The sequence below is a fragment of the Daktulosphaira vitifoliae genome, unplaced genomic scaffold (assembly GCF_025091365.1).
Source record: "Daktulosphaira vitifoliae isolate Bord-2020 unplaced genomic scaffold, ASM2509136v1 Scaffold_2, whole genome shotgun sequence".
Taxonomy (NCBI): Eukaryota; Metazoa; Arthropoda; class Insecta; order Hemiptera; family Phylloxeridae; genus Daktulosphaira; species Daktulosphaira vitifoliae.
This window is the reverse complement of record NW_026099573.1, coordinates 26,672,749-26,692,749: the sequence shown is the minus strand read 5'-3', so window position 1 is coordinate 26,692,749 and position 20,001 is coordinate 26,672,749. Positions and strand designations below refer to the sequence as shown.

Sequence of the window (20,001 nt, the reverse complement as noted above, 5' to 3'; positions counted from 1 at the left end):
TAATTAATATTTATACCTTAATATTAAATTAGGTTAAATGATCACAATTTGTACCCATAAAAAAATACACTTATAAAGTTTTAAGAAAACATATAAATTTAAATATAATACTATTAAAAAGTTATAAAATAATTCATCAACAATAGTTAAGATTGGCTTAACATAATAGTACTATTCAAAAATCATAGATATAAACATAAAAAATACTTACAGTTAACTTAGAGGAAAAAATAAATATATTATTTCAGTTTAAAATTAAAATATTGAATGTATAAAATCTAAAAGATCATATAATCTTGTGTCTATATAAGATAACTAATATTTAATAAGTCTATTTATTGTTTTGATTTTTGTTTTTTTTGCGTCTCTGTTGATGTCGTCGTCTCATTACAGATAAGGTTGAATTCAATTTATCACACCATTCTTGACGTTCTTGTTTAGTGTCAGCTGATAAAAGGTGTCTACAAAAAAATTATCATTTAAATGAAATCTTATTAGAAGGGAAAATTCCAAATGAATATTATTGTGGTGCGAATATTTAAAGGTAAAGTGGTCATACAGGAATGTGGAAATTATAGAGGCATAAAGCTTATAAGTCATAGTATGAAAATTTGGGAAAAGGTAATAGATGAGAGAATAATAGAACAAACATAAATAACAAAGGACCAGTTATGTTTTTGCCTGTAAAAACAGCAATAGAGACAGATTTTTGTGTGAGACAACTAATAAATAAGTATAGGGAAAAGAAGAAAGAGCTGTATATGGTATTTATAGATTTGGAGAAAACGTATGATAGAATAGCAAAAGAGAGATTTTTAAGTGGTTATTACATTAATATAATAGAGGATATGTATAATGGTATTTGTACCAGGATAAAAAATGAGGGCAGAGTGACAGGAATTTTTTAGTAAGATTAGAAGTTATGAATGTGTTGAAACTTTCATGGATTGTCATATTATTTGAAAAGCTTGAGGATTTATCCATGTTTGCAGTTGATTGTTGACGTTTCGGACTCATTGCAGAGTCCATCTTCGGAGCGATAGTTACTGCTCAAGTAACCAAGTAGTTGGGATTAAAGCAAGGAAAAAGAAGAAGATAAAAATATTAGGGACCCTTTATCATCAAAACTGTTACTAAACATACTGTTTAAAAAACTGTTTTATAAAATGTTGTCTTGGTTTTTAAGAGTTAACTGCAAAATATTTTTGCTCATATTTTAATTTGTTACACATGATTTTATTTTAATAAAGATTTCGGGGGTCACAGCTTTCTTTCCAACTCTGCACATGATAATTAACACAAAATTTCAACTTATTAAGAAAAAATTTAAATATTTTATATAGTACCTTATAGTAGTTAATCCAGTTCGGGGATCTGTTCGAGTTATTAATGAATCACACATACCATCATTTTTATTATATGGTCTTGTACACTCAAATAACAGGGTATTTGGTCTAGCACATAATTCTACACTACATGGACCAACTTCTTGCGTAATGCACTGATTTAAATCTATTGTATCTAAAGGTATCTAAAATAGAAGTTTTACATGTTTAAAAAATTTAAATGTTAAATCTACTATTAGTTGTACTTTAGAATCATCTTCAGCATGTTCAGGGTACTTCCAAAATGACAACATTCCATTTCGTAACCTAAACCAACGACGATGCCATGCGCCAAAACCACTTACATCGTTAAACATAGTTAAGAAACCTTCATATGATAAACCTTCTGATAAACTTTCTTCATTGAAGTTTTCATTGTCATCAAGTTCTAATTTAACTTGTACTACACCCTCTGATAATGGTCCATTGTATAAAACCTGTAAGTTTGGATTTTTAATGTAATAATGCATAATTATATAACTAGTAGATTTCTATAAACACACTTTGCTAAGTGTAAATTGAGTTCGATGTAATTCACGTTTTGAAAATACAAAATACCCCAATAGTTGAAAGGATGTTGATCGCACAGCTGTTGGTCCACCAGGGGACTCAATACTTCCACCATGAAAAGCAGAACATTTCTTCTTACTGTTTTTAGTAGGAGTAAACCAAAATTTACTATCACTCCGCTATAATATAATTTTAATGACAATGAAATGCTATATGATTTTTTTAAATGATATTGATATGATGAAACATTTACTGTATTTGAATGAGATGATGAAGAAGCTCCAAATTTATCAGAACCACTAAGTTTACTTTGATCAACTACCAAACCATATACTTCAACAGTACACTTAAAATCTTGATTAACTTCATTTTCATCTATATTTCCTAAATCTACTCGCAATTCTCCAGGGAATTCAATGTAACCAACAGGTATGCCTGGTGCATTTGATTTACTGCTACTACGATTACCATTACCAGTATAAGACGCTTCTACACTTTGTGTAGCTACAACTTGAGCAGTGGCAGTTAAAATTCCAGTACATTGTGCAACACATACAAAATGATATCTTTTGTCTTCTATATAAAAAAAATGTATTCATCAGTATAAACTACAAAATATTATAGTTTTAATTTATGTGCCTGTAAGTCCCTAAGATTTTTAAGCTTACTGTGCACTAAATATGACAAATGTTGTAAAGTGACTCTTGATAATTTATATTTTTTTGAATACATGATAAGAACATTTTTTTCAACTAGCTTACCTCTAATTGATATATTACGAATATAATCCCAACGTACTGGTACAGCTAATTCTTTGATTATAAGAGATGTGGTAATAGATGATTTTAAAAAATAGGACTTAGTTTCATGACTTCTAGGATAAAGAGTTTTTTCAACTCGCAAACGTTGAACTTCCATAAGGCAAGCATTTCGTTTAAGACCTATTTTAAAATTTCATAATTATTCATTATAATAAACAAGTCTAAAATACATTGAACAATACTTTAATCTGAATAAAAGAATATCTGTTATTCATCTGATAACTATGTGTTTAAAGTATTCAAATACATTACCAGCAATTAATAAAAGACGCTCTGCTTGTACTTGTTCAGCAGATCCTGCAAATTCAGTTGTGGCCTGACAGAGATTAAGGGCTTGGGTAGCTTGTGATATAATAGACTCTTGAACTGGTATCTATACAGGACAATTTTTATTGTTAACCATAAAATATTATTGACATTATTAAAATAATTTATAATTTTTTAACAACTTGTGCTTCTAATTCATGAACTCTCTCAATTACACGGTCTAACTCATCTTCATTATCAGAATCTTTAACTATTTCTTCATCAGACTCTTGAAAATTTTCTTTTATAGCAGCTGTTCGTTTAATTATAGGAGCTAATGGCTATATAAAGTTAAAATATAAAATATTCATATTAAATAATATATTAAAAATTTATATAAAATTAATAAATATAAATTTTTCCATTCTTTGAAATTTAATTAAATCAATTAGTTTCAATTAAATTTTACAATGTAAAAGGAAAAATTTTTGAACATCAACCTAAGTGAAGAACATTCATTAAGTTTTATTAAATAACAAGGCTTAATTTAATTAATTGAGAATATCAAATATTAATAAATAAGAGGAAAAAATAGAATTTTATTCTGGTAACTTAATATTTTAACCTAAGAAACTATTTGATTAAATTAATTAAGTATGCTATTATTAATTATTAACCTTTAATTGCTGATATTGTTGTTTTCTATATGTGCTCACAGTATGAACCAAAGGTGTAAAAACTGCAGAATTATTATTTTCTTGACTTTTGGCATGATCTACATAAGTAAAACTGGAAGACTGAAGTGGACTACCCAATAAACTATTATTTGCTGTAGAAAGAGGACCGCTAAAAGGTGAATCCTAAAAAAAATTTAAAGTGGAGATATATTGATATACAAGAGATTAAAAAAAATATATTACAACTTCTAGTCCTACATTTGAAGAATTATTTAATTGTTCATGCAATGTATCATAATTTTTAGAACGTTTTATGTCTGTAACACCATTTATACATTGATTTTGTTCAATTTCATTGAATGATATTAAACTTGAAGTAGAACTTTCCAGTGTCTTATTTAAAACAGAATTGATGTGTCTCTATAAAGTGAAATACTTTTTAAATATAAATCAGAAGATATAATTTGAAAAACTTATTTATTATTTAAACCTTTTGTGGTCTATTGCTTTTTTCTTTATTTGATATAATAGGAGATATATCATTGGTATAATAATTTTCCTTTTCATTAGTATCCATAGATTCTTCTATTTGGTCATCCACATCACATTCATGATCAGAGTCAAAAGATATATTTGGATATAAACATCCAGGTTTTGGAGGTGTAGCTCTGATAATCTTAATATCATTTAATAATGAACTTGTACTACTATTTTTGATAAGTGCTATAATAAATAACAGAAATTTAATTAGTATTAATATCTGCCAGTGGTTATATAATGAATAATATATTATGTAATTATACACAATACCTGATGTCATTGTCGTAGGGACAGTAGTTTCTGGGCATTCAATTGTACTTTTTGACTTTTCCTGAATTTTTGAATAAATTTGCTCATGACCAGTACAAGTAAATTCTGTCTTTGTAAGTTGATTGGTATTGCTATCTAGTTTAGCATTGCCAGTATTATTGCATTTGAATATTACATTCTTTACTTGTGGTTTATCATCAAACAATTTAGTGTTATTGTCTGTTTCTTTTGTTTTAACATTGGATGGATTTACATTAGAAGAGTTTTGAGTTGAAGTGAATGGAGCTGGTACAGCCAACCCTCCATTAGAGATTTGCTTTTCAAATAGAGCTTTTCTTTGAGCTACAGATAGTTGCCAAGGAGAATCAACTTTTTTGGGACTTAAAGTAGATTTTAAACTTTCAGTGTTGCTGAGAGCAGTAGAATGTATAGTAGGCATTGTTATTTTTTTGGGTGAACACAAAGTTGTTTTTTTTTCTTTATCTAAGGAAGGTATTGGAGCAAATGTTACAGAATTTTTTACTTTTACTTTACTCAAGTCATTTTGTGTGGTGATTTTTTTATCTTTATTAGGAGATGAAGATAAACATGTATTGACAAATTTCATAGTTGGCTGTTTTTTTTCCTAAAATATTAATTATATGCTATTAATAATATAAAACTTATTTTATATATTATAGATTATTAAATAAACAAAAAAATTAACAACAATTTTAGTACATGTAGAGAATGCTTATATTTAACATATTCATTTTATTTAATTTAGAGAAAAGTACACCAGTCAAAAATTACTAACTTGTGCAACATCTTTTTTAATATTAGAGTTAATATGAAATGTTTGACCATCATTTTCTTGCCATTCATTGACTTTACTGACCAACTGTGAAAGTTTACTTAATTTACAACCAGTTTGCTTTAATATATTTTGTTCTGAACTCTCATTGTCATCAAGGACTTTAGTTTTGCTAACAGTGCCATCATCTAATATAATATCATGCACAGCATGCACAGGTGAAGATAAGTTAATTTGGTCAGAATCTGTAAACATTTTTTTGATTAATTATTTTTTTATATATTATTCATAATATATGAATTATGCTTTATATTAATAATATCATATTATTAATATTTTAGGAAAACATGTTCAACAATGAAATTTATCAATTAGGGTTTGTTTATAGTGTTAAAAAATTAATTTAATAAGATTAATTAAGATACATAAAAATAAATTTTACATTTGGAATATCACTCTCCAAAAAGCAACCACTTTCTACAATCAATTCATGTCTACAATTTTCAAAAAGATAATTCAATTTTTGTTATATAAGAAAATGCTACCAATCAATCTCGTACTTTTCTATTTATATTAAATAAATTATAACTATGCACTGTACATGCAAAGCAATAGGGTCCAAAAATACTTTTATTAAATTTTACTAATTAAAAGATTTTAAAATATATATTTTATATAGAATTTTTTCTTTTATTTTTATTTGAGATATATTGTTTGGGTATATTTTGTATTTCAAATACATTTTATATTAAATTTTGTTATTTAACTCAAGTTTTTTAATGGATTTTTTGAAAGTGATTGAAACAATTTGCAAAAATTATTGATTGTAAAGATTCAGCTTTTAAAAATTATTTAAGTGGAAAATGATATACTATTACCATTTTACAAAATAGGAATTTGATTTCACTCTAGGGAGAATATTATCTAAGGAAACATTCCATGAAAATATTTGTGAGGAACTTAATGATTGTTGATTATGTATGGAAGTACGTGTTCTGTGAATTTTAAAGAATTCGTAACTAGACAATATATTATAAATATTAAAATATTAAATTAAGATATAAAACGGTAAACTACAGTGACGGGGTTCTTGATATTCATTGAATTCATTCAATCTAAATGAGATAAAATCATTTTAATGAAAAACCGTGGCCTCCCTTCATAAGGTATTTTAAAATAAAAAAATTGTCTAGTTGTACATTACTTAAAAAGTTATGATTATTAAAATTATTTTTAAATTAAATGTTTTCTTATAGTAAAAGTGGCGTCCTTATAATGCAATATTGAAATATATCATAAATACAATATTAAATGCATGATATTATTATCAATAACAGGAAATAATTCTTTTTTTCTGACAAAAATTTTTTTTTACATTACTTATATGATACCAAACTTTCAAAGAGTTATTTAAGACACTTGTTTTAAATTAATACATTATAATTTACTATAGATTATAAAAATGTAATATATTGAGCTGTTACACTCACGGTACAATATAAGTGCATATACTATATATTATAATTTATACATTCAAAATTAGTGCATAATATTACCAGAATGAAGTACTCCTAAACGATTTAAATAATGTTTGGTACGGTCACTTAGTAAATCTTTCCTTGATATTGGTGGAGAAATATAATTGGTAGCATCTTCTTTAGATAATACAGAAATGGAATTATCATCTTGGTGTTTTAGACATGACTTGATTGTAGAATTTTGGGTTGATTTTTCAATATCAATCATTTTTTCTGTATCCTTACATTGCTCAAAATCTTGACTTTTCGATGCTACAGAGTTTAAAAGGTTTTGTCTAGCTTTAGTTCTAGACATCATTCGCTATATACAAAAAAAACATCAAGTAAAATCAAAAGAAAAATTGTTAAATATATTGTTTACCTGGGTAAATTCGTCCATTTTTTATTTATTTTATAAGAACAAAATTCATAAAATAAGTAAAATTTGTTATTTATTAGATCACGAACAACAAAAGATAAAAGAATAAACTTATCAACAAATTACTAAGTCCGTTTTTTAACGGTCTTTCTAGGCGTGAACAGTGTTGCCATCACTACTCACTTAATAAATATTATCAACTGAGTGTTCACATAAGTTGATATTTGTTTTATTATGCTGTCAGTAATGAGAGGAAATATTTGTAACGGCCAGAGTTAATGGTGGGATATTTGAATCATTTTGGTGTACTATTCCTTAGGTTCTATACACAAAAATGATTGATTTAACGATTTATAAATTAATAATACATTTAAAATTACGTAGATTCGTGCATTAGTTTAGGATAGATGATTCACTTTTTTTTTATCTATAATTCCATTTACATAATATTTAATTAAATATTGAGATCCTAGATATTATTTAAGTTTCATCATAGCAATTTGCTATAGCTAAAGGTTTCTGATTTTCATTCATGTATTACACTTTCTCATAAATTCATTGAAATATAAACAATGCTTTTATTAACATAGTTACTTATTATAATTTTTACGATTAAGAAACTTTTTTAGTTGAAACATAATTTTGTTAAATTTTTACTTCAAATATAATAACACAATAAAATTTAAAATTAATATAATTATTATCCACTATACTTTTTAGAGATTTAAATTTATTCCACAAATATCACTAAAATTTATTCAATCAACTGACGAAATAAGGAATAATAATTTTTTTTAATTTTTAATTATATAGAATTGCGAAATACACTAATTAGTGTATTTAATTACTGTTAAACATTTTTGTTTGTTAACAAAGTTTAAACTTTGCTAACAAACTGTGATGGTGTCACGTTACCATTATTGTAGAAAATTATTATAATAAAACACAGACAGCGCATCCGCTTCTAGAGACTGATTAATTGACGATTAATATTTATTGCGAAATTGGCATCGTCCGAATTACTATTTAAACTCAAAGGTTTAAGCTTTAGTGTTTGAGAATTGAACACTTGAGAAGTGTTTGAAGGATTGGAAGAAGCCTTGGCACAAGTGCATAATATCTAATGGGGATTTTTTTGAAGGCGACAATATTAATGTAGACGAATAAATAAATATTTAAAAAAAAAAACGAAAATTCTTGTAATTTTCTGAACACGCCTCGTATTTTATGAATTTTTATTTTAAGAATTATACGAATTTTGTACTTAATTATATAATGTTTTGTATAATAATATTTATAGTGTAATATTGTACTTCATACATTTAATTAAATATTTCATTAACCAGTTGGATTTGTTACTAACAACGAATAGAACAATTCAATTTTTATTTTAAATAATCTACAATTTTATATTAATAATTTAAATAGAAGATAAATATTGATAACGTTTGTTTACCGATTTTTCCATATTACTGCATATAGCGGCGTGTTTCATTGAATAATGATGATTATAACCAAGACGACTATCTAGTTTTACTATATATCTATAATTGAATCCATGTAATCTATTGATAGCAACTTAAAAAACTTAATACTGATTAATGATAATAAAGATTTAATCAGTGTTACCATAGAATTGATTCATCAACTCGCTTCTCCGAGTCTCTTCAGTCGAATTTTTCGTTAACTACAATCCGATAGATAAACTTATGTTCAAAAAATGAGTAGCTCAACGATTCGGTCAGATTCAGAAGAACAAAAAATTTTCAAATGTCATTCAAAAGCTGCAACTAAACAGCCATTTTCATTATTGGTTTGTACTTAAATTAATTAAAACTCTATATTGTTCAAGAATTTTCTAAAATTAATTTGTTCTGTAATAGATAATAGGCAATACAAACTGGAGTAGCAAATTGGAATATGCTATGGTTGACTATCATGAGAATAATCATTCGCATAAAATACAAGTTATGAAAGCAAATAGTATAAAATCAATTTTATCTACATCTCCCAATATTTATACAGATCTTGTTATAATTCTATTGGATGTCAGAAAGAATGATTGTCTTGTAGAAGTAATCTATAAAGTTAATTTATTTTGATTTATATTTTTAACTTTTAAAACCTGTTTTTAGCTGGAATTAAATCTATTGTCTTTAGAACCAGCTTTGTTATGCGGTAGAACTATTTTGGTTAATCCGAGATGTGACATTAATCATAAAGATATGGGTATTACTTATGAAAATATTGATGTTTTGAAAAGAAAATATGACCTTATTATAATACATGGAAATGTTGATGTAAGAATAATAGTAATCTAAACAATAATTATATATTTTAACATTATGTGTTTTATTTAGGATTATTTAAGTAGAATGTTTTTAGCAAGAAGAATAATGGTGTTTGCTTATAAAGTCAATTATAATGGTATACCAAATGTATTAGAATTACCAGTACTAAAAAAATAGACTATTTTTGTGTAAATATTGTATGATATTAATATTTAATATTATTGTAAATTTTATAATAAAATTTAATTTATTTTTTATATATTTTAATACAAAAAAAAAAAGTTGTGAATTGTTAAGGTTTCTGTCAATATAATTTTTAAAGTGTCTATAGGCAAAAAAATAAATAGAAAATGGAGAGTCGAATTTTTAACTACAGGATATGGGGATGAATAAATTATTATCATCGTTTATTTCAGAAACCCCATAAATTACAAAAATTGTAAAACAACTTTTTTTGTATTTTCTTGTATTCTATTAGTAGACGCATCAAATTGTGCAGAAATCCCATTTGTGCGTCTTATTTATATGACTTATCGCATCTTTGGAATAATTTGTTTATTACAGAAACCCTACAAGTGACATCGCAAAAGGGATTTCTGCACATCATATCTAGTTGAAGACATTACCCTTAAAAATTGAAAAAAATTCCCTTGTTCCCCGCAAATGGGGGAAATATCCAAAAAAATTACAAATTTAAAAATCGCTAATTTTCGAAATTTTTTCACTTTTTTTTCTTAAAACTTCCATAACTTTTTCAAAAATCAACAAATCAACATAATTTTTTTTTATACTAAAACCTTAGATATTTACCTTTCATTTGATATCATTTTTTTGAAAATCTATCACTTAACCTGCTCATTGGGGGGGATTTAAAATGGCAACTTTTTTACAAAAATTAATTTTTTCAACTTAATTTTTGAAAATGTTCCGGAAATACTGCGTCCTTTAAACATATATCAAATTAAAGCTTATTTTATGTACTATAAAATGAAAAAAACAATTCTTTTCCCGACGACCTATCTTCTATGCGCAAATGGCTACCATATACAAAAATATGCTATTTTAACAAATTTTTTTTTTTAATTAAACACTATCTACAGATTTGCATCGAAGCGTTTTTTATGATAGTGATTTTAATCACTGTCAGATATCATCTATACTGGACCCAACTATGCCACGACCCCACTGTGCTGGGTTTTTTTTGTTGTCTTAATTTAGTTCATTAAATAATTTTAAATCGATTTAAAATGCAAAAGTAGTGGTGAAAAAAAGCACATCCAAGAGAGGGCATTTTTTGAAAAAATCTGTTCAAATCCTTGATAACTTGGGATTTGAATCCTTTCTATAAATATTACACTCAGGAGTAACTTTTGAAGAGAGTAAAAAAAGAACCTTTGGTAAAAATTAAGTAGAGCTCTTTTTTTTTAAAAGCATAGGATCATAGGCGCATTTGGGTGCCAAAGAGAAATTATAAAAATTACATGTTATTTATATTAAAACATGTAAGGGGGATAAATTAAATTAGATTGCTAACATTTTGTTTAAATTGCCCTTATGGATTATATGATAAAAATATTTTATACTTATATTTTAATTTTAATTTTAAACTATTATTATTATAATAATAATAGCATATTTTTAATTTTTTTTTAGGGAAAAGGACAAATAAAAATTATTTATTACCTTAAAAAAAATTGTATTTTTATCAAGTAATTATTTTTATGAGGGGATATAACTTACTTCATCACCCTTCTTTACGGTAAAGGAATACGCGGGTTGGCGTTGGGTGAACATCGCCGTCCCCCCTCGACACGGGAGCCTCCTCGTCTCGAAGGTGTGGGTCCATTAGGCCCAGACCACTTTCCTTTCACTTGTTCCTGTTTTTCCGGGTCTAGGCTATTACATGATGAGTAGCCTCGGCCTACCTCCTTTTCCACGGGGTAGAAGCCGCCTCATCCAAGGCGACCCGAGTAACTATGAGGTACTCGGGCTGTTGGGGCGCCTGTCTGATAAATACAGGGATACTATAATTATGTTTATTTGCGCTATAAAACAGCGCCAGCACTGTAAGGTAGACATTGTCTGAAATGAAATAAAACACATAGACGAAAGTATAAAAATATAAAAAGAAACTGATGTAGGATTGTATTAACAAATTATCATATCACGCATTCTACCGGAACAATTTATAACTGGTATTATTTATATTTATATTCTGATAATAATGTTTAGAAGATATATATTATGATAGTATTTATGAATGGATTAAATAATACTGGTAACATATTGTGTATGCATATCGATTGAATTGTAATTATCAAATCATTTAAAAAATACTCGTTATTTTTCTTAGTATCAGCTAAATCTTGTAAATAAAATGATTGAGTAAGATTTATGAGTATATTAAAATATGACTATTAACCTCTTGATCATGTTTTACTCTAGCCAAGAGGTATATATAAAAACTATTTATAAACCTTTTAAAACTATTTATCAGTAATCTTTTACTTACGGCTCAAATTATACAATTTTATAATTTCATAATGTCCAATCATCAGAATATTGAATCCATAGTAAATACAGTAAAAATAGAAAAAGAGGTTCAAATGGAAAAAGATCATTTGTTGTTTAAGAAAACATTAGAATGGGAAATGAGTTTAGACGCCAGAGATTTACGTTCCCATGCCTGGTATCATGGTAGCATAACAAGGTCTAAAGCTGAAGAACTGCTAATAGAAGAATTTGAGAATGACGTTAAAACTAATGTTTGCTTAACTGAATCTATTGATCATAACTCTGGAAGTCTTTTTTTAGTTCGGGACTGTACTACACAATTATCAAATTATGTTTTATCGTGTCTTGTACAAAAAATTAATGGAAATGGAACATACCAAATTTTACATTTTGTTATTAATAAAGTAAAAAAATATGATTATTTATTTTAAATTGATGGATAGTTTTTTAATTTTAACTTACAAATTTTTAGATCGTTTTACAAGCAGATACAGTATATGAGCATATTCAATATCGTTTTGAACAAGATTCCTTTGATACAGTTCCAGATTTAATAACATTTTATGTTGGTAGTGGACAACCAATATCATGTGGGTCTTTAGTACGTATTCGTACTCCTTGCAATAGAAAATATCCATTGACTGTTGTGGAAAATATTGAGAATAACAGCAATCTTAGAAATTCTAATAATTTATTTAAAAATAACTTTTCATCTTCACTTGAGAATATTTTACAGAACAAATATCCCATAATACCACCAGAAAATACTCCAAACAACTTGCCTCCAAAATTACCTGCTAAACAAGCAGTTAATATGCAAAATATTATTAAAAAACTACCTTTTAATAGAAATACACCAACTGCAAATATTTGCATTTCTTCTACAAATTCTTTACCACGTGAAAGTAGCAGTAAAACACTTTCCAAATCATCTTATCATGCTGTTAATATAATTAATACAAGTACAATTCCTAGATCTAATAAAGTTGAAAATAAAGTGATAAAAGACTCTTTGAATAGTAATTCATGCATCACATCAAATTTGTCTTCTAATTTCACATGTAGCAATTATAATAGTACAGATATTAAAATGGGATCATCTGGTAATATATCAAATATATATACAAATTATCCAACAACAAATTTGAAAACTGAATCCATATCATTAAGCGACCTTTCAGTTAGAAAAGAAAATGAAAGCAATGATGGCACTTTAAAAAAACAATTGAATTCTAATAATTTTAAAGGCGGTGTATTGATTAAACATCCATTATCTATTTGTAATCAAAGTAAAGAATTAAATCAATCTTTTATGACTATCATACCAGAAGGAAAAAATGTTAGTCTAACACCGTCTGAAAACTATTTATGCTCTAAATCATTGTTTAGTGACTTAGATAACTTTCAAACCTTATTGTTACCATCTACTTTAGAAGGAAATAAACCATTAGATGATATAGCTTTAGAAGGTGTTCACTTAATGATACAAGATACTTGCTCAAGAGTGTTAGCAAATCACTTAACTTATATTGATTTATCTGTGACATTATTTTGTATTGATAATAAAAAAGAGAGATCTGAGATTGTTGAAGATGAAAATACTAAAACTGTTTGCAAACTTTCTGCATGTTCTAATGGTGAAAATAAAAAATTTAATTTCACTACTTATAATTGTCCTTTAGAACTATGTCTTTTACCTAATGGCCATCGTCGACGTTTAGATCTAATTGAAAGGTAATTAGTCATTTTATACCTAATTAATTATAAGAGTATAATTTTTAATAGATACACATATATATATATATTTGTTTTAGGAATGAATGCATTAAATTACTGGTTGCAATAACTATACTAACATGTAAAAATTTAGAAAATAGAGTACAACTTTTGGATAAATGGATTCAAGTAGCTATAGATTTAAAAACTGCTTTGGGTAATTTATATGGTTTTTCTTCTATCATGTCTGGATTATGTGATTTTAATGTAAGTATATTGTTACACTAGATATCTGAAAATTTGAAAAATAAGAATTCTATACTAAAGTATCTTTCTTACGTGTTATACCTTTTTTTTCTAGTGGTGATGTTACATTAAAGTGAAAAAAAAGGACATTGTAATAGAAATTTTAGATTAGTTTAAATGATTTACCCAGTATTAAATTAATGAAGTAACCTATTTCCCATTTAGGAAATTAGGGCAAGATCAGATAATTTGTAAACAAAAATGTGAAATTAAAAGTCATATTTGTAGAATTTTTTGCAATTCTAAACAAGACTTCGCTTATATTTTATAAATAATTCAGTTATTAATTAATTAATATTTAAAATGGTACCTAAAATATTTTGTTTAAATCATTGTACTATATGTACTATTATATTATTCTATTATAATGCCTGTTTTACTTTTCTCATAACATTTAAATTTTATAAAACATAAATTAATATATGTTTTTACAATTTTAGTAATGTTAGTAAATCCTTATTTTATAGATACAACGATTGAATAATTTATGGCTAGCCCTTAGGAAAAATTATACTGACTCGGCTTTTAATTTTGAAGCAAAATTACGTCCTCAATGGCTAAACATGAATCGTGGTATTAATCCACAAGCTCCTAATACTACTATTCCTCATCTAATGCCTATAATATGGCTTCATGAAAAAATTTATTTTTGTAATGTTGATTATCTGCAAAATCAAAACTTGACTAACAGATCAAATCTTAAAAAAAATATAGACAGCAATGAACAAAAGTATAATGGTATGTATAGGAAGATAATATATAAGATAATACTAATAGAAATTAAATATTAGTTTATATTAAAATAATTTAAATTATTATGCTTGGAGCAGAATAAATTATAATTTTATAAAATTTATCAAAATAATTTCACAACTTTTTTTTGAGTCATGTAGAAACTATCTTAAAACAGAATTTGAATTATTAAATACATTATAATAATATAATCATATCAATTATAAATGTATAAAAGTAATAGAACTGTAAAACAAAAATCAAAACTATATCAATAATCTATGAAATCAATACTGTTAAGCAAAATAAAACAAAAAATTTGGTAAAAACGAAAAACGATGAATGTTAATACAGTTAAAGAATATTTAACAATACTATATAAAAAATCAGCAAAAATAGTGACATAACTAAAAAAAAACAAATTTTACAGGAGAGTCAAAATAAAATAAAAAATTTTACTATATACAAATTATTTTTTTTGCTAGATTTTTTAGTATAAACTATTAAATTAATGTCCTTAACCTAGCTTAAAAATTATTGTATTTTTTTTTTTGATAAGCAAAATATTCTTTGTATGAAAAAAAATATAAATGAATAGTTCATTAAGTTTTTAAAAATAACAACTACAGTTCACTTTTTTAAATAATAAAATTATAATAGTCTAATTTAAAAAACTACACTTTTTTTTTCAATTTTCAAGTCTTGCATTAACTTTTTAAATTAAAATCATTATTCATTTTTATTACTTTTTAATTAAAATGGTTGTCAACGACCAATTTTTTTTTCAATTGACACGTCCCAATTTTTTATTGGTTTTTTTTTAAAAAGTCCTGTTTTCAAATATAATTATTTTTATATTGATAGGCAATAAAATCAAACATATCTTATCTTACATCAAAGCTAAAATATTATGATTTTTACATTTTTAAATATTTAATTCTATAAAAAAAATTGTGCAAAAATTAAAAAATAATAATAATAATGTTTTTATAACACCAATTTTTTTAATCCTAAGAATTTTTCAAAATTGTCTATAAAAGTTTGATGGCATTTTTATGTCAACCTACATTTAAAGTGAAAAAGAATATAATTTTAACTTTGTTAATTTCTGGCTTTATACTGATCTTAAAATCATGATAATTAAATTGAATGAAGCTTTTAAATATCAATTAATTATTTATAAAGATCTTTGTTTATAGTTCCTAACAATTGAATAATGAATGTTAGATACTTAATTGTACTTATGTCATTTATTTTTTTGTTGTTGTAATAATTTTTAACTGTTGTAAATAATAAAAGAGTTATACCAATAGTAGCTTTCTGTTTAAAATTATATTTTAAGTATTTTTTTGTGATAATACTAAAATAATTATTATTTTCATAGGGTTTATGAAATCAATGACTTCATTGTGTAACCAATTATCATTAGATGAAATCAGTTCATATAATGGCACCCATGGAGAAAATGCTAGTGCAAGCCTTAATTCTATTAATGAGGGTTTTGAATTACAAACTTTATTAAATCATATGCAAGCAGCCCGATCACACCTACAATCTCTTGGTGAATATAGACGAAATGCTGATACTGTATTACCTATGATAAACTTGTCTCCTAGTAAATCAATACCTCAATGGTCTATGCTTAGTTCTACCACAATGGATCAGCTTTTATTAGATTTATTTAGTACAGAATTTTTATTAAAATTTTTATGGGGTAGCAAAGCTATGAGTAGTCAAATAATAACCCAAGATTACTATGGAAATTCTCTTGATAATAATACTAATATACCATCTCCAATAAGTGAAGAAGTAGATGTAATTAATTTAGAGTATGATTCACAATGTATTCAGCAAAGACATGTAAAATTTAAAGAAATACTACATGTGATGTCAGAAAAGTGTGAAATACAAATTAAATCAGATATATCAGTTGAGAATGGTATTGGTATTATAGCTAAAGATACATTGAAAACAGCTGTTTAGTTTTTCAACATTAGTAATAATTCTTATATAATTTATACAGAATTTTATAATTTTTACTGAACCTCAGTAATTAATTTATTAATTTCTATTGTAACATCATTTGTAGCTACCTTTCTATACAATAGATCCAATGAAATTCGTACAAGAATAGGTTTTTAGTTCATTACTAGTATTTACTATTCATAAAATATTTAAAAAATGGTAGAGTAATATTATTTTATAATTTTTACTCTGTGGATTAAACACAATCTCGATGACTCCAAATAATTTATTATTTAATAATTCAATAGCAAGAAAAATATTTATTTAAAAATCAATATAGTATTTATTGTAAAGATGTTTGTTTCTCTTTCATATATGAAAGAGGCTTTTATTAACTGATAGTCCAACCATAATCCATTATTAATCTGTAAATATTGTAAATATTTTTGTTAATGAAAGATAACGGAAGAGTTTAGAGGTGTATTAAAAATATGTTTCTTAATCTTATCCATTATACAATAATTTTGAAGACAAAAACGATTAGGTATACAAGTAATTATTATTTCTAATATAGAAAGGGAAATTTAGAAACAGTAATATCACAATGTTCTATGTATTCAAATATAACACAATTCAGATAAATTTTAAGAGTATTATGATATTTTTATTTGTTGATGATTGATTAGATGTCACAACAAATAATAAACTTGTTTCTACTATCTACAATATATATGTGTAATTTATAAGGGATTTCGGCACTGATTTCAAATCTGGCTTCAGATGTTTTTATTTTTTATTTACTAATACTAATTAGTAAATATATATAAACTAAACAATTAAATTATTATTAAACAAATAATAAAATATTTTTTAAAAACTTTTTTAATATAATTTGTTAATGTTGTCAAGAAATGTTGTGCAAAATTTGGATATTATCTGTCAACTTTAACTATTTTTGTAGTTATTTAAACGAGTTTGAAGGACATTTTCAAAGAAAAAAGTTGAATTTTCTATTGTAACTATTTTTGGTTTAACATCTTGATTATGTTGTTGCTACCAGTTAGTAGATAATTTTGTAAGAAACTCAAAAATATAAATGTTTTGTTTTTACATAACAAATAACTGGAAAAGCACATTCATGAAAAAAATATACATACAAATTTATGTACTTCAATTTTATTAGTATAAGTTTCTTTTATTACAGTTTTCGTGAGGTTGAAAAAAAATTTAATTTTTACACCACTTTACAGTGATGTAAATAGATTTGGTGTATGACACTTAGTTATTCAGTTATTTAACTAAAGTTGTAAAAATAGTCACAAATTTTTGCAAATTACAATTGGTAATTTTCACTAAGTTTGGAAGTCAAAAAACTAATTAAATCATGAAATAATTATTATATACCAAATGTAATTATATTATTAAGGCTGTTAATTTTTTTTTTCATACTCACAAAAAGCTACACTAAAAAAACTGAAATTTAAGAGTCTTTAAAAATGGTTTAATTTGACATGTATGCCTCTTATTTGCAAAATTTATGGAACATCATATAAGACAAGTTAAAAAAAAATTTTTTTCATTTTTTTATAAAGATTTATTTAATTAATACTTTTTAATCACTGAGTAGTAATTATCTTAAAAGTTAGATTTGATTGAATCTACTGCTACATTAGAATCACTATTGAAATTTCTTATAGAATTCACCTAAATATTGTAGACAGCAAAATAACTGTTGCCTAGTGTTATGCATTTTTCATATAAATACAAACATTTGATTATAATATATATTATATACACAATAATTTGTTAAAGATAAGACTCTCATCTTCTTGAAAATTATTAAAAATTTGAAATTTTTACTAAAGATAATGCTTTGTTTAGTTTGAAAAACTCTACAATGATATGTAGTTAAATAGTTTTTTTTTTATCCCTTCGGGGTTAAAAATTTTTAATTTTCTCTAATGGGAATCTTCAATTTTAGATGGATAATATGTTAGAAAAATAATTTACATATGAAGGGTAAAAGGGAAAATGATTTATTAGTCCATTAACTATAGTATCAAGTAATGGAATCTCTTTTATGAAAAATATTTCATTTTGTTAATATTATAGTGTATATTTTTATTTTATTATTAAAGGAATATATGTATATATATGACTGATCTAAACCTGATAACTAGATCATTAGCCTACAAAACAGTTTATGATTGCAAGTGTATATTTATACTATTCGAAAAAACAATTGGTTTTGGGGGTGTTGCAGCTTATACTAATTGGAGGCTCTACTTTTGTAATTAAGTGACAGTGAATCATTAGTGGACCTATTCCGAGTCTGTTTATAATAGTTTCTTTTTGTGAAGTGGTATGTCCCATTTCACAATGAATTCTTTAATTTCGTTAAATTTGGTACTCATGTTGCGCCACTTATTCTCTCTTGGTTTGTACATTTAGTTGTAAAAATCTAAGATTAGATATCGCTACATAAGGCTGGCGCGCTAGTAGTGCAAAGTGTCAATCCAGTTTATGCTCAAAAAAAAGATTCCTTTTTACTAATAAAAATACTTTGGTACCATAAAAATTGTTTTGCACAATGAACCGAGATTTCTAGATCCTGCCCTTGTAGAGTTCTCAAAAAAATGGACTAGATCTGACTGGATATAGTCCATCCAGAGAAGTTAAACTTAACTTCTCTGTGAATATTCTGCTACAAATATTAGTATTAATTTTACTTAATAAATAAGTATTAAATGTTTTAATCTTAATTATAACCATTGTGACTATTATAAATATAGGTTTCCTAGTTTCTAGAGATCTCTTTTTTACATTTTAAGTTATAATAATAATATTGAAAATTATAACTATAACTTTTTAAATATTTATTTATATTCATTTATTATGTGTTGTTTTTTAAATCTTATATATTTATCAATGTTTAAATGGTAAATTTTTAAAATTAAAATTTTTTTAAATGTGCCAATATTTAATATTATTCATAACAAATATTTATCTTTCTGAAATTTATAATATTAGATGGTAGATTAACTTTTGTAGTAGAACTAGTATCAAGTTGGTATAATTAAAAATCGTATAGTTTTATTATGATGCATAAAAATATTAATCTTAGCATATTGTGATTTTTGTACTTTTTTAATGAAATTTTAAGATTTTTAATATTTTGTATTTTTTATGTAAAAACTACATTTAAAGTTAAATCTTTTCTATTATTAATTTTACCTTGTTTTTATAATATGTGTAGCATTTTTAATACAAATTATACAAATTATTTTATTCTTTATTTATTATTTTGTAATTTTACAAAGATAAATAAGTATTATAACT

General features: G+C 25.1%; 3 protein-coding genes across 5 annotated transcripts; 2 read left to right on the top strand and 1 right to left on the bottom strand.

The window, feature by feature from the left end:
* Positions 1–89: 89 nt before the first annotated feature.
* Positions 90–8,719, bottom strand: LOC126897178 (anillin). 3 transcript variants are annotated; one of them, XM_050670548.1, is made up of 15 exons: positions 8,595–8,719; positions 6,799–7,081; positions 5,246–5,487; positions 4,450–5,074; positions 4,130–4,362; positions 3,883–4,059; positions 3,640–3,822; positions 3,166–3,303; positions 2,969–3,089; positions 2,657–2,836; positions 2,149–2,471; positions 1,889–2,074; positions 1,592–1,822; positions 1,347–1,531; positions 90–461 (listed from the first exon to the last, which is right to left on the bottom strand). In XM_050670548.1, the coding sequence occupies exons 1-15, from the start codon at positions 8,631–8,633 to the stop codon at positions 332–334; spliced, it is 3,276 nt and encodes a 1,091-aa protein (XP_050526505.1). In that variant the 5' UTR covers positions 8,634–8,719; the 3' UTR covers positions 90–331. The 3 variants fall into 3 exon arrangements, with proteins under 3 accessions (XP_050526505.1, XP_050526506.1, XP_050526507.1); XM_050670549.1 differs by having other exon boundaries at positions 3,898–4,059; XM_050670550.1 differs by lacking the exon at positions 8,595–8,719 and adding an exon at positions 7,142–7,416.
* Positions 8,720–8,748: 29 nt separating this feature from the next.
* Positions 8,749–9,649, top strand: LOC126897205 (uncharacterized). Its single transcript, XM_050670616.1, has 4 exons — positions 8,749–8,951; positions 9,022–9,213; positions 9,274–9,438; positions 9,499–9,649. The coding sequence occupies exons 1-4, from the start codon at positions 8,859–8,861 to the stop codon at positions 9,604–9,606; spliced, it is 558 nt and encodes a 185-aa protein (XP_050526573.1). The 5' UTR covers positions 8,749–8,858; the 3' UTR covers positions 9,607–9,649.
* Positions 9,650–11,526: 1,877 nt separating this feature from the next.
* On the top strand, positions 11,527–19,926 carry LOC126897183 (breast cancer anti-estrogen resistance protein 3 homolog). The gene is made up of 6 exons (XM_050670565.1): positions 11,527–11,881; positions 11,988–12,347; positions 12,416–13,677; positions 13,758–13,926; positions 14,433–14,703; positions 16,082–19,926. The coding sequence occupies exons 1-6, from the start codon at positions 11,840–11,842 to the stop codon at positions 16,678–16,680; spliced, it is 2,703 nt and encodes a 900-aa protein (XP_050526522.1). The 5' UTR covers positions 11,527–11,839; the 3' UTR covers positions 16,681–19,926.
* The last annotated feature ends 75 nt before the right edge of the window (positions 19,927–20,001 follow it).